This window comes from Callorhinus ursinus, unplaced genomic scaffold (genome assembly GCF_003265705.2).
Source record: "Callorhinus ursinus isolate GAN/ISIS: 27379988/994484 unplaced genomic scaffold, GSC_fseal_2.0 scaffold51, whole genome shotgun sequence".
NCBI classification, from domain to species: Eukaryota; Metazoa; Chordata; class Mammalia; order Carnivora; family Otariidae; genus Callorhinus; species Callorhinus ursinus.
In genome coordinates this window covers 7397788-7412334 of record NW_027397113.1, presented here as the reverse complement: position 1 = coordinate 7412334, position 14547 = coordinate 7397788, and the positions used below count along the sequence as shown (strand labels likewise).

The 14547-nt window shown below is 41.1% G+C and overlaps 1 protein-coding gene across 1 annotated transcript in view; it reads left to right on the top strand.

Moving 5' to 3' along the window:
• The window catches only part of LOC112829484 (organic anion transporter 7-like), a 49842-nt gene that overhangs the window by 34347 nt on the left and 948 nt on the right, over positions 1-14547 (top strand). The window contains exons 6-9 of the mRNA XM_025879088.2: positions 9601-9716; positions 10687-10901; positions 12234-12342; positions 12800-13003. Coding sequence (XP_025734873.1) covers positions 9601-9716; positions 10687-10901; positions 12234-12342; positions 12800-13003 — 644 coding nt within the window. The remainder of the gene's footprint in view (positions 1-9600; positions 9717-10686; positions 10902-12233; positions 12343-12799; positions 13004-14547) is intronic.

Sequence of the window (14547 nt, the reverse complement as noted above, 5' to 3'; positions counted from 1 at the left end):
AGTTGCTCGGGTTTGATCTCAGGAGCTTTTGTTCCCTGCAAGCTCTCTGTACAGACTTGGAGGACCAGGGCAAAAATGGTGGCCTCCCAATCTCCACCCGGAGGAGCTGAGAACTCGGGGCCCCGCTCCTCAGTGCGCCCCCAGAGAAAAGCAGTCACTCCCTTGTCCCCGGTCCCCGGCCGCACTCCGTGCTCACCCGGCCTGTGACCGAGCGTTGCTATCTCTGGCACCCGACCCCGCGCAGAGTCTCCAAACCCAGCAGATCCCTGCGGTGCGCTCCCGCGCCGCTCCTCCCCGGGAAGGAAGGGGAATCTCCCCGGCTCTGCCGCTTGTTGGGTCCCTGCTGCAGGAGCAGTGGCCCGACTGGGCCGCGGATCACAGTTTATGGCCACCCCGAGCTGAGAGCCCGCGCCTTGGCTCCGTCTCTGCAGCCGGCTTCCCCGCTCCGATACCTGGGAGCTCTGGCACACTCAGGCTCCCCCGGTCTTTCTGTGACCCCAAGGGTCCTGAGACCCCACTGTCCCGTGAGGGTTTCACCCCCGCTTAGCCACTGGAGCGACGTCCCTCAGCGGAGCCGACTTCTAAAAGGTCCGATTTTGTGCTCCGCGGCTCTAGCACTTGCCAGAAGCGCCGGCGGAGGCCCCTCCCCCGCCATCTATCCTCCTGAATATCGCCTCGGATTCACTTCTCCGCACGTCCTACCTTCCAGAAAGTGGTCGCTTTTCTGTTCAGAGAGTTGTTGCTACTCTCCTCTTCGGTCTCCTGTTGAGTTCGTAGGTGTTCAGAATGGTTTGATCCCTATTCAGCTGAATTCCTGAGACCAGACGAAATCCAGGTCTCCTACTCCTCCGCCATCTTGCCCTACTCCTCCGCCATCTTGCCCTACTCCTCTGCCATCTTGCTCCTCCTCTCTCACATGCTCTTTTAAACTGGCTTTTTTTTCTGTGCCGCAGGGCAGACAAGTCTGCTCATAGTCCCACTGCAGTTTGCAGTGTCTGAGGTGGGGGTTCCCTTTGTTGTCGTGTCTCCATCTCTCTTGCCATTCTCTGTGTGGTCTTTCTATCCTTTCTTGCGCAGTCAGCCTTCCTTCTTCTTCAGGATGAATTGTTCTATAAAGAGTTGTAGATCAGTGTGTTCTATGGGGAGGTCAGTTCAGGGTCTTCCTATGTTGCCACCCTGGACTGGAACTCAGGATTTTTTCTTCTTCTTTTTGTTCTTTTAAAAACATTTATTTGATACTTCATTCTGCAAAGGATTTGATGCAGTTTTCAGCATTCAAATATGTGAATCACTTGTGAGGAAAATAGAAATTAAAATTAAAAAGCCATCAAGACTGCATAAAGAATAAGACTAATGCATAGACAAAAAATATATATAGTCTCCAATGTATTTTGAATCCATCCAACCATTTCTCAACTCCACTGCTACCGTTGTAGTCCACATCTTTCTTCCCTCTGGCCTAGCTTCTCTACCACCTCCACTGTTGCTCCATTCTCATCCCTTGCTCAGAAAGCAGCCAGAGTGGGGCACCTGGGTGGCTCATTCTGTTAAGCATCCAACTCTTGGTTTTGGCTCAAGTCATGACTTCAGGGTGAGATCGAGCCCTGCTCAATCCCCATCAGGCTCTGTGCTCAGTGGGAAGTCTGCTGGAGATTCTCTCCCTCTGCCCCTCCCCCCACTTGTGCATTTTCTCTTTCTCAAATAAATTAAATAAATCTTTAGGGGGAAAAAAGAAAGAAAACAGCCAGAGGATACTTTAGAAACATAAGCCTGATCCTGTACACTGCCCTTGCTCCTGCTTAACAGCCTCGACAGGTTCCCTCTTGCATTTAGGATAAAAGTCAATGTCCTTAAATATGACCCACTAAGCCTTTTGTGATCTGGTGCTGACAACCTCTAGTAGCCATTGTTGATTTTGAGCTGCCCATTATCTATTTGTACTTCCTAATTGCAACCTAGTTTTCTTTTAGGGAATCACCTCTTTCCCCTTGGATACAGTCTGGTGGAACCATCAGTCAGGTGCCCTGTCTTTTCCTAGGCATGGGGCAAGCTCTTTTTTTTTTTTTTTTGCAAGCATATCTTTTATTTTATTTTATTTTATTATGTTATGTTAGTCACCATACAATACATCATTAGTTTTTGATGTGGTGATCCATGATCCATTGTTTTCGTATAACACCCAGTGCTCCATGCAGTACGTGCCCTCCTTAATACCCATCACCAGGCTAACCAATCCCCCCTCTCCCCTCCCCTCTAAAACCCTGTTTGTTTCTCAGAGTCCATAGTTTCTCATGGTTCATCTCTCCCTCCAGTTCCCCCCCCATTTTTCCCTTCCTTCTCCTAGTGTCCTCCATGCTATTCCTTATGTTCTACAAATAAGTGAAACCATATGATAATTGACTTTCTCTGCTTGACTTATTTCACTTAGCATAATCTCCTCCAGTCCCATCCATGTTGATGTAAAAGTTGGGTATTCATCCTTTCTGATGGCTGAGTAATATTCCATTGTATATACGGACCGCATCTTCTTTATCCATTCGTCTGTTGAAGGGCATCTAGGCTCTTTCCACAGTTTGGCTATTGCAGACATTGCTGCTATGAACATTGGGGTGCATATGGCCCTTCTTTTCACTACATTTGTGTCTTTGGGGTAAATACCCAGTAGTGCAATTGCTGGGTCATAGAGTAGCTCTATTTTTAAATTTTTGAGGAACCTCCACACTGTTTTCCAAAGTGGCTGTACCAACTTGCATTCCCACCAACAGTGTAAGAGGGTTCCCCTTTCTCCACAACCTCTCCAACATTTGTTGTTTCTTTCCCTGTCCATTTTTGCTATTCTAACTGGTGTAAGGTGGTATCTCAATCTGGTTTTGATTTGAATTTCCCTGATGGCTAATGATGATGAACATTTTTTCATGTGTTTGTTAGCCATTTGTATGTCTTCTTCAGAGAAGTGTCTTTTCATATCTTCTGCCCACTTTTTGACTTGATTATTTGGTTTTTGGGTGTTGAGTTTGAGAAGTTCTTTATAGATCTTGGATACCAGCCCTTTATCTGTAGTGTCATTTGCAAATATCTTCTCCCATTCTGTGGGTTGCCTCTTTGTTTTATTGACTGTTTCCTTTGCTGTGCAGAAGCTTTTTATCTTGATGAAGTCCCAAAAGTTCATTTTTGCTTTTGTTTCACTAGCTTTTGGAGATGTATCTTGAAAGAAGTTGCTGTGGCTGATGTCAAAGAGGTTACTGCCTATGTTCTCCTTTAGGATTTTGATGGATTCCTGTCTCACATTGAGGTCTTTCATCCACTTTGAGTTTATCTTTGTGAATGGTGTTAGAGAATGGTCAAGTTTCATTCTTCTGCATGTGGCTGTCCAATGTTCCCAGCACCATTTATTGAAGAGACTGTCTTCTTTCCATTTTTGAAAGCATATCTTAAGAACAAGGCCAATAGATGCCCCTAGCATGTGAGTTGAGGGACAGAGGTGAAAGTTGGATAAAGTTGATTTATCCAAGAGGCAAGTACCCAGACCTGACCATTCCTACTACAAGACTCTTCTTGGACTTCCTGCTCCCTAGTGCTTTGGAGATTCCTGAATCCTGCCTATTTGAACTCCTTTCCATCAATTCAGGATTGTTTTTTCTATTTCTGTAAAGAATGCCTTTAAGGTTTTGATAGGGATTGTATTAATTTATAGATCACTTTAGGTACTATGGGTATTTTAACAGTATTAATTCTTTCAATCCATGAATATGGGATGTATTTTCATTTTTTCATGTGTTTACTTTAATTTTTTTCTTCAATGCTTATGATTTTTAGTATACAAGTCTTTCATTCCTTGGCTAAGTTTATTCCTAAGGATTTTATTACTGTTGAATTTATTGTAAACACGATTTTTTTTATTATGTTATGTTAATCACCATACATTACATCATTAGTTTTTGATGTAGTGTTCCATGATTCATTGTTTGTGTATAATACCCAGTGCTCCATGCAGTACGTGCCCTCTTTAATACCCATCACCAGGCTAACCCATCCCCCCACCCTCTTCCCTCTAGAACCCTCAGTTTGTTTCTCAGAGTCCATCATCTCTCATGGTTCGTCTCCCCCTCCGATTTCCGCCCCTTCATCTTTCCCTTCCTGCTATCTTCTTCTTCTTCTTCTTCTTCTTCTTAACATATAATGTATTATATGTTTCATAGGTATAGGTCTGTGATTCAACAGTCTTACATAATTCACAGTGCTCACCATAGCACATACCTTCCCCAATGTCTATCACCCAGCCACCCCATCCCTCCCACCACCCACCACTCCAGCAACCCTCAGTTTGTTTCCTGAGATTAAGAATTCCTCATATCAGTGAGGTCATATGATACATGTCTTTCTCTGATTGACTTATTTCGCTCAGCATAATACCCTCCAGTTCCATCCATGTCCATTGCAAATGGCAAGATTTCATTCCTTTTGATGGCTGCATAATATTCCATTGTATATATATACCACATCTTCTTTATCCATTCATCTGTTGATGGACATCTTGGCTCTTTCCATAGTTTGGCTATTGTGGACATTGTTGCTATAAACATCGGGGTGCACCTACCCCTTTGAATCCCTACGTTTGTATCTTTGGGGTAAATACCCAGTAGTACAACTGCTGGGTCATATGGTAGCTCTATTTTCAACTTTTTGAGGAACTGCCATACTGTTTTCCAGAGTGGCTGCACCAGCTTGCATTCCCGCCAACAGTGTAGGAGGGTTCCCCTTTCTCTGCATCCCCACCAACAACTGTCATTTCCTGACTTGTTAATTTTAGCCATTCTGACTGGTGTAAGGTGGTATCTCATTGAGGTTTTGATTTGGATTTCCCTGATGCTGAGCGATGTTGTGCACTTTTTCATGTGTCTGTTGGGTAAACAGGATTTTTTTAAAGTACCACACACACGATGGAGCCCAATGTGGAGCCTGAACTCCCGACCCTGAGGTCAAGACCTAAGCTGAGATTAAGAGTTGGATACTTAACTGACTGAGCCACCCAGGTGCCCTGAACAAGATTGTTTTCTTAATTTCATTTTCAGATAGTCTGTTGCTGGTATATAGAAATGCAACCGATTTTTATATTTTGATCTTGTATCCTGAAACTTTACTGAATTCATTTATTGTTTATAACAAAATTTTGGAGGTGTCTTTAGGGTTTTTTACATAAAAGATCATGTCGTCTGCCAACAAAGATAATTTTACTTCTTCCTTTCTGATTTGGATACCTTGTTTCTTTTTCTTATCTAATTGCTCTGGCTAGGACTTCTGAATCCTATGTTGAATTAAAGTGACATTCTTGTCTAGTTCCAGATCTTAGAGGAAAGGCTTTCAGTTTTCCACCATTGAGTATAATGTTAGTGGTGGGCTTTTCATATATGACCTTTAAGGTAAGTTCCTTCAATACCTTATTTCTTGAGAGTTTTTTAAATCATGGATGTGTGTTGAATTGTGTCAGATTCTTTTTTACATCTATTGAGATGATCATACGGTTTCTAACCTTCATTCTGTTAATGTGGTGTATCACGTTTTTAAAATTTTACTTATGTTGAATTATCCTTGCATCCCAGGAATAAATCCCACTGAGTCAGGGTGTGCAGTGTGCTCTTGAAGTTGGTTTACTAATATGTTGTTGATGATTTTTTCACCTTTGTTCATCAGGGTTATTGGCCTATAGTTTTCTTTTCCTATGATGTCCTTGTCTGACTTTGGTATCAGAGTCATACTGCACTCATAAAACAAATTTGTTAGTGTTTCCTCTTTATTTTTTGGAAAAGTGAGGAGGATCAGTGTTCATAATTTAAATGTTTGGTAGAATTCACCTGTGAAGCCATCTGGTGTTAGGTTTTTATTTCTGGGCTACTTTTAAAAAAAATTCTAGTTAGTTGACATACAGTTCAATATTGGTTTCAGGAGAAGAGTTCAGTGGTTCACTATTTACATAAAACACCCAGTGCTCATCATAACGCGTGCTCTCCTTAATACCTATCACCCATCTATCCCACCTCCCACCCACCTCCCTCCATCAACCCTATCTCTTCTCTATAGTTAAGAGTCTCTCATGATTTTTCCCCTCTCTTTTCCTCCTCCCAAATGTTCATCCATTTTCTTTCTTAAATTCCACATATGAGTGAAATCATATAGGATTTGTCTTTCTCTGATTGACTTTCCTTAACATAATACACTATAGCTCCAACCACGTCATTGCAAATGGCAAGCATTCATTCTTTTTGATGGCTGAGTAGTATTTAATTGTATATATATATACCACATCTTTATCCATTCATCAGTTGATGGACATTTGGGCTCTTTCCATAGTTTGGTTATTGTTGGTAATGCTGCTATAAATATCAGGGTGCATGTACTCCTTTGAATGTGTATTTTTGTATCCTTTGGGTAAATACCTAGTAGTGCAATTGCTGGATCATAGGGTAGTTCTATTTTTAGCTTTTTGAGGAAACACCATACTGTTCTCCAGAGTGGCTGCAACAGTTTACATTCTCAACAACAGTGTAAGAGAGTTCCTCTTTCTCCACATCCTCACCAACACCTGTTGTTTTCTGTGTTATTAATTTTAGCCATTCTGACAGGTATGAGGTGATATCTCATTGTGGTTTTGATTTGTATTTCCTTGATGATGAGTGGTGTTGAACACCTTTCCTTTTTGGGGGGGAGCTACCTGTAATGTTTTTAATTTAAATTCAGTTAGCCAACATATAGTACATTATTAGTTTCTGATGTAGTGTTCAATAATTTACTTTTTCATGTGTCTCTTAGCCATATGGATATCATCTTTGGAAAATATCTATTCATATCTTTTGCCCATTTCTTAACTGGATTATTTGTTTTTTGGGTGTTGAGTTTAATAAGTTCTTTATAGATTGGATACCAACACTTTATCAGATATGTCTTTTGCAAACATCTCCTCTGGGATACTTTTTATTACTGTTTCAATCTCCTTATTTGTAATTGGTTTCTTCAGATTTTTCTATTTCTTCTTGATTCAGTTTTGGCAGTGTGTATGTTTCTAGGAATTTATCTATTTCTTCTAGGTTGTCTGCTTTGGTGGCATATAATTGTTTGTTATAGTCCCTTGTGATCTTTTTTATTTCTGTGGCATCAGTTGTAATGTCTTTTCTTTCATATCCGATTTTATTTATTTGAGTCTTTTTTTTCATGGCCAGTCTAGCTAAAAGTTTGTCAATTTTGTTCATCCTTTAAAAAAAAACCTAACTCTTCTATCAATCCCCCCCCCCAATTCCTTAGAGCCTTGTATGGTGTTTGTGCATTGTTTTTCAATTAGCCAACATTAGTTTCTGATGTAGTGTTCAATGATTCATCAGTTGCATATAACACCCAGTGCTCCTCACAACACGTGCCCTCCTTAATACCCACCACCCAGGGTGTTTGTGCATTTGAAGAAATAGTCGCCTCTTCCAGTCTTTACAGTCAGCTTTTGGCAGGAAATGCCCTTCACCAGTCACCATGGCTGGAGATTCTGGGTAGGCCAGTTAGCAGGGTTCATCAGTGGACTTGCTGTCTGAGTCCATGGATGTGTGGACCATTTGCCAGGGTCTGCAGGTGGGTCCACTTCCAGGTGCATGAACAGATGGGCCAGGTTGTGGGCTTGATAAAGCCTCTTTGAAGTAAAGCAAGGGTGGAATGTGAATGGCAAGAGGAAGACATAGCCTGTATTGCAGATGTGCAGGAACTGAATGCTACTTGAATGTAGTTACATTTGAAATAGCCCTTGCGGGTTAAGGTAGAACTAGCCAGGTTTAAATCAAGCAGGGATATGATTAAATTTGCAATTGAGAGCAGTCCAAATGATGGCAGAGGGGCCATGCCAGTGGTGTGCTGGTAAATGTTTAACACCTAACATTACAAGAAGTGAAAAAAGCCATAGATCTCAAATTTGTGGTGATTATCAATTTTTGTAGTATGAATACCACCACCATTGTCAATAAAAGCCACCAACATCATGGCAACTGCTTTACAAACTATCTAAAAATTTAACAAAGGGCTTTTGTGAATTTGTACATGCTAATTCCAGGACACCAACTGGCTGTTCCATGTTTTTTACCCCAACATGGTGTTATGACTGGCACAAATCGTTTTTGTTTTGTTTTGTTTTTCCACTAGCAAAGGACAATCAGAGGAAAAGATGCATAAAAAAAAAAAAAAGTTCCAGCAGGCTCCCATTTGAATATAGGCCTCCTCTTCCATGAATAAGAATTTTACCAGGTAGGAGGAGCTCCTTGAGTTCCCATAAATGACCTGGCATTACCTTCCTAAATTCTTCTGGAAATGCAACTCACATCTCTGCTCACCAAAAATGAATGGCCAATGTGAAATAACCTCATCATCTCCCAAACTTTTACTCTGATATTGGATGTGATTTGAGGCCAGTCTCACAGGCATGGCAGCCCTCATCTGGCCCAAGTTTAAGGTATTCTTGGAACCCATTCTTAGAATACTGCCTATGACAATGGCCTGTGGTCATGGGTTTCTGGTGTTAGTTGCAGGAAGGAGATGCTATCTTGACTTTTCTCTTCCAAAAGCTTAAGTCCAGGATTTTGCTGCTTGAGCTAGTTCTGCAACTGAAAAGGATATTCTTGATCTGGTAGTTCCTCACTTAGGTGACCTTACATTTCTCTAAAGTCCCTTCCTCATGGAATTTTTCCAATGGACTTCATGATATTGTTTCACTTGTAGAGGTGGGATGAGAATTAAGTCAATATTATTGGAATAATTAATAAGTAAGTATCCGAGGTGTGCTGGATATAATTCCATCTATGTATTTGCAACCTCATGTATGGCTAGAAAGTCTTTATGAAAAAGGTGCTATTATTTTTTGCTCTCCATCTCCCTCTCCCTCTCCTCCTCCTCCTCTTCCTTCTTCTTCTTCTTCTTCTTCTTCTTCTATGACAGGAAAATTGGGGTTTAGAAATACTTAATCACCTTCTGCAAGGTATACACCTAGCATGTTGCAGGACCATCAAGTAACCCCAGATTATAACCAACTTGGATATAAATTATTCTACATCAAGTTCCTGCCATGGTTTCAACCTCAGATTTAATTCTAGGCATCTCCTTCATGGAGGCACAATATGCCAGGATTCCCCTCAAAGAGACTGAATGAAGAACCAAAATAAAGGCTCTCAGGATGTGTCATTTTTCCTGAGATAAACAGTTTCTTTGCAAAGAATGGCTGGCTGGGAACCAAGCTTATCTTCTAGGTCTTTCATGTCCATCTAGCATAAATGGAGCTTTGGACCTTAATCCAAGTAACTCACATTTGATTCTCTTGCCGATCTGAATATCTAACATACACACCCTTTCGGATGCCCTGCAGCCCACTCAGATCTTGTGTTTAAAAAGTCCTGTTGCTACATAATTTTCCTAAGGCTCCTTTAATTCCCTAATTCACCTTTCACATGTCAATGCATTTTTGCTGTCTCGATTTCCTACTAAATATAACAAGTGGTCTAGCTTGTCCTCTGTGGGGGACCTCCCAAAGCTCACATTGTGTAACAACTGAACAGTTTCTTGTTGTGGTTGTTGTTGAAGGTTTTGAGATCCACCATGCAGGAGGAGCTGGAAACAGCACAGAAAAAACCTTCCATGCCTGACTTGTTCCACACACCCACCCTGCGCAGAAGGATCTGTTTATTGTCCTTTGTGAGGTAGGCTTCACACCATGCATGAAGAATATTAAAGTAGTGGAGACATGAATCTAATCCTATCAAAGGATACAACATGTTGTAGAGACAGATTTGGAGATAAAACATGAGGAAGCCAGAAAGATAATTGCGTTTTTTAGTTACAGAAGGCCTGACTCAGAACTAATTGTGCAATGAGTTTTATTTATTATGTCACCTTACCAGGCTCAGCACCTGGAAATGGAGGCTGTGAACTTCAATCACAGTAGAGATTTTAGCTTTAAGTTTCTTCACTTGTTTGTTTCCACTTTGATTGAGATAAAATTACAAACATTTGGGGTGCCTGGCTGGCTCCGTCAGAAGAGCATGTGACTCTTGATCTTAGGGTTGTGAGTTTGAGCCCGACCTTGGGTGTAGAGATCACTTAAATAAATTTAAAAAAAAATTTAAGTGTACCAATGTATACAGCTCAATGAATATTTACATATGTAAATATGCAACCATAACCCAAATCAGGATATAGGAAAAACTCTAAAACCCTAGAGGACCTCATTATGTATTCTTTTTTTAAAAATATTTTATGTATTTATTTGAGAGAGAGAGAGAGCACAAACAGGGTGAGGGGCAGAAGGAGAAGCAGACTCCCTGCTGAGTATGGAGCCTGATGTGGGGCTCAATCCTGGGACTCCAGGATCATGACCTGAGCCGAAGGCAGATGCTTAACTGACTGAGCCATCCAGGTGCCCCCCTGATTATGTATTCTTAAGAACAATACCCCCACCCACCAAAAAAATAACGATTATGACCTCCATCATTATGCAATATTTTATGACAGTTTTTAAATCATCACCATGTAGAATATTCCACAAAACAGACCATGCCTTTTGTACTTGAACACCAACCACCGGCTGCCTGTCTGATAATATTTATGATTATTGTTTGTAGAACCTAGGGTCTAAATGTAATGACATCTTTCTTCTTTTGTTCACCACAGATTTGCAATCTACATGCCCTTTTTTGGCCTGATTCTCCACCTCCAGCACATTGGGAACAATGTTTTCCTGTTCCAGGTTCTCTTTAGCATGTTCAAACTCTTCGCCAATTACATTGCACTTTTGGCACTGAATCATGTGGGCCGTCGAGTAAGCCAGATGATTTTCATGTCTGTACTTGGAATCTCCATTCTGACCAACACATTTCTGCCTGAAGGTGAGAAAAGAGCACAGGTTGAAGAAAGGAAATATCTCAGAGACTCGGGGACTGGGCTCACACAAGGGAAGGGAGACTATGGTTCTAATGATTCCCCAAAACTGATCTGAAGATTTAGGACAGATTCTATGATTAAGCAGCTGGGAAAGAGTCAAAGCCCAGTAAAAGTTGGTTCAGACATATGGCTATCCTCATCACATCTGAGAAGTATCTGGTGCCATATCTTTCTAAAAGTTTCTCTAGGAGAGCAATTGCTCACTTGCCCTTTTGGCTTTGACCAATCACACTTGTAACTGTAAATGACAATATTTTGTCCAATATATATTAATTGTATCTCATATGAGAACACAATACCCTCATTTCCTCTCTCTGGTTTCTTTCTTATTACTACAGTTTCAGTGACAATTTACTCCCTGATGTCTACATATATCCACTTGTGTGTCTTGTATTAGGTCACCATAATTGCAATTGCGGTTTAGGGAAGACTTTTTGATTTCAAGAAAATAAAAATATCGTGTCTTCAAGCAGAGAAGTATGCAACAGGAACAAGGAGTGAAGCAGTTAAAGTCTCTCTTAGAATCAATTTTACTAAATTAAATGATCCTATGTAATGAATAGGAGAACTGACGTGGTCCTGGGCTTCGCCTAACTCCTAGCATAGTGTGTATATTACAGGATCCCAGATTGGTAGCTCTGCCATCATCTTGGATGTCAGCAATGATGCATGTTGCTTCTTTACCACGGAGCATATTCCAATGTTGTAACACTCTCGTGAGATTTTTTTTTTTAATTGAGTAGAAAACGGACTCTGAGATTTCCTTTCAGAGGTTTCCAAAGTCCAACAATTGTTCCCCTAATACAGGTCTTTATTCTTCAATCTTCAAATATTACTGTAGATCAAGCTACTTATCCATAGACAATGGTTTTATTACTCTCTGCCACAGTACTAGCCCCAAGTCAATTTCATGTATGCATCCAGTTTTAAACTTCTCAAGGACATCGATGAGTTTTACATCCCTCAGTAATTGTTCATATGGAGTCTTACTTTATACATGAAAGTCAGAGGAGACACTGGGCAAAATAAATGAAAGCAAACTCGCATTCCCCTCTCCGTCTTTGGCAAATTTCTGATGTGTAAATGAGAGGTAAAAAAATGACTCAGGTTTTTTATTCTGTTTAAGCTGTAACAGTAAGCTCAGCCACTAGTCACTACATATTCTCTGCCTCTCTGCACTTTCTCTACACTGTATTTAACACATACAAACATCTCCAGCTGTGTCTTCTTCACTTGTAATTTGGTGGATGGTGATTCTCACTGGTCTTCCTCTCCAGAAATGCAGACCCTCCGTGTTACTTTGTCAACTTTGGGAGTAGGAGCTGCTTCTGCTGCAGTCATGTGTTCTTCTGCCCATGGAAATGAACTAATGCCCACCATAATCAGGTACAAATCGCATGGGAGCTCTAGCAGGGTCAAAATAGGCCTTTCCCAGCTAATTAACATTCATAGTGGGAAGAACACTGATGAGTTATCAAAAGCATCAATTATAATAGTATTAATAATAACAAAAATTACAGCCAAAATTTATTAAAATCTGACTTTGGCAAAGCACTGTGTTCTTTTTTAACATATCACCTCACATAATTTATAGAACTACTCAATGGTAGATGCTATGGATAAGAGTATTTTTTAAATAATGAAAGTATGTCTTAATGCACTTGTGCACTTGAAAAAAATTGCCAGCAAATAAGAGAGCATATTTGAAATGTAAACGTATATTGTCAACCTTCATGTATCTAAACACTGTTGTGATATCTTACATAATTGAAGCAAAATAATAAATCACAAATTACCTGTGTGGATTTATACCAAATTATTTTTGTACTGTTTGTACCCCAAGGGCAACAGCCTCAGGAATCCTGGGAATTGCTGCTAATATTGGAGCGGCCCTGGCTCCCCTCTTGATGATCCTAACCGTGTATTCTCCCCACCTGCCCTGGATCATGTATGGAGTCTTCCCCATCCTCTCTGGTCTTGTTGTTCTCCTCCTTCCTGAAACCAGGAATCAGCCTCTGCCTGACTCCATCCAGGATGTGGAAAAGGAGTGAGTAAACCCTCTGGCTGCCCCTTAAGGGAGCTGTGTGCTCTAGGTCTTTGATGAGGAAGGCAAGACACCATTCAGGATCACTGTCCCCTGGGAAAGATTTATGAATTTTTAAAAAATGTTTTATTTATTCATTTGAGAGACAGAGAGAGAGCACAAGCGGGAAGAGAGGCAGAGGGAGAGAGAGAAGCAGACTCCCTGCCGAGCCGGGAGCCTGATGTGGGGCTCGATTCCAGGACTCCAAAATCATGACCTGAGCTGAAGGCAGACACTTAATGACTGAGCCACGCAGGCACCTCTATGAATTTTTTTTAAGTGAGTTATATGCCCAATGTGGGGCTTGAACTCATGACCCTAAGACCAAGTGACCTGCCCTACTAACTGAGCCAGTCAACTGCCCCTCCCAGGGAAAGATTTAGACCTAGACACATGCCATATGGTCAGTGCCTTTGGTTTAGCTACAGCCTCATCTCTCCTCACACTGACCTCAGACTCCCTGCCACTCCCCAGGTCACACAGACCAGCTCTGCCCAGCCTGCATTAGTAAGTTAGTGGTGCAGGGACCAAAATTAGGTGCCTAAGGGTGACAAACACACCCTGAAGGTATTTCACAGGCACACACAGATCCAGACACCAGACTCTCATCCGTCAGACCGTGGCAGCCCCCAGCTGGGGGAGTGCAGTAGCTCCCCAGAGCATCTGAGGACTGCCCTGGTCACTGAAGAATCTGAACGGGATCAGGGAAAGAACAGGAGCCCCTCCCCCAGATGACCGTGCATCTCAGGGGAAGAGTCCCGTTGGGTTGCCCGTGAGATCCAGACTGGCTGGCTTCCACGGGGAATTCAACTGTTGAGAAAAGAGGGAAAGGGGGAGTAAATATAGGTTTGTTTGTTTGTTTTACACAGAACAAGAAATTTTATTATCTTGAATGCTGGTGCATTCAAACAAATAACAAGCTTAATCAGAAGAGGAGGCAGAGGGAAACTTCACATACAGAGGTGGATTTCTGGGCAGGTTTAGAACCTTTAAAAGTTGAAGACATAATTGTTCAGGCTTTTTTCAGATGGAAGGCTTCCCTTTTACTTGACATTTTCACTTTAACAGTTGTTATGTTATGAAGTTCAACCAAAGTCTTTCACCTGTAAGGTTAAATGGAAAACAGAGAGTGAGTAAAACAATTTTTCTAGTATTTAAGAGTGTTAGAAAGAGTTTGTTTTCTTTGTTCTTTCATATACATGGTAATGTCTAACTTTGAAATTTTCTTACAGATGTCTTAATTTTTGAGTTTTTAAAAATGGTAAGACCATGAATTTTCTTGATTTATAGATCATAGTAGCTTCATAAATGACCAAGACACATGTACAAACAAAATTTCAGATGCTCTCAAAAACATATTTTGAGATATAGCACGTGTGATACCTATTTCTTTTTGGGTTTGCTTATCCTTTTGGTATACTGAAGAATACCCAATTTAAAATATAGGTATTTTTTAAGCATGGAGCCTACCAAAAAAAAAAAAAAGAGGGAAGGAAGGAAGGAAGGAA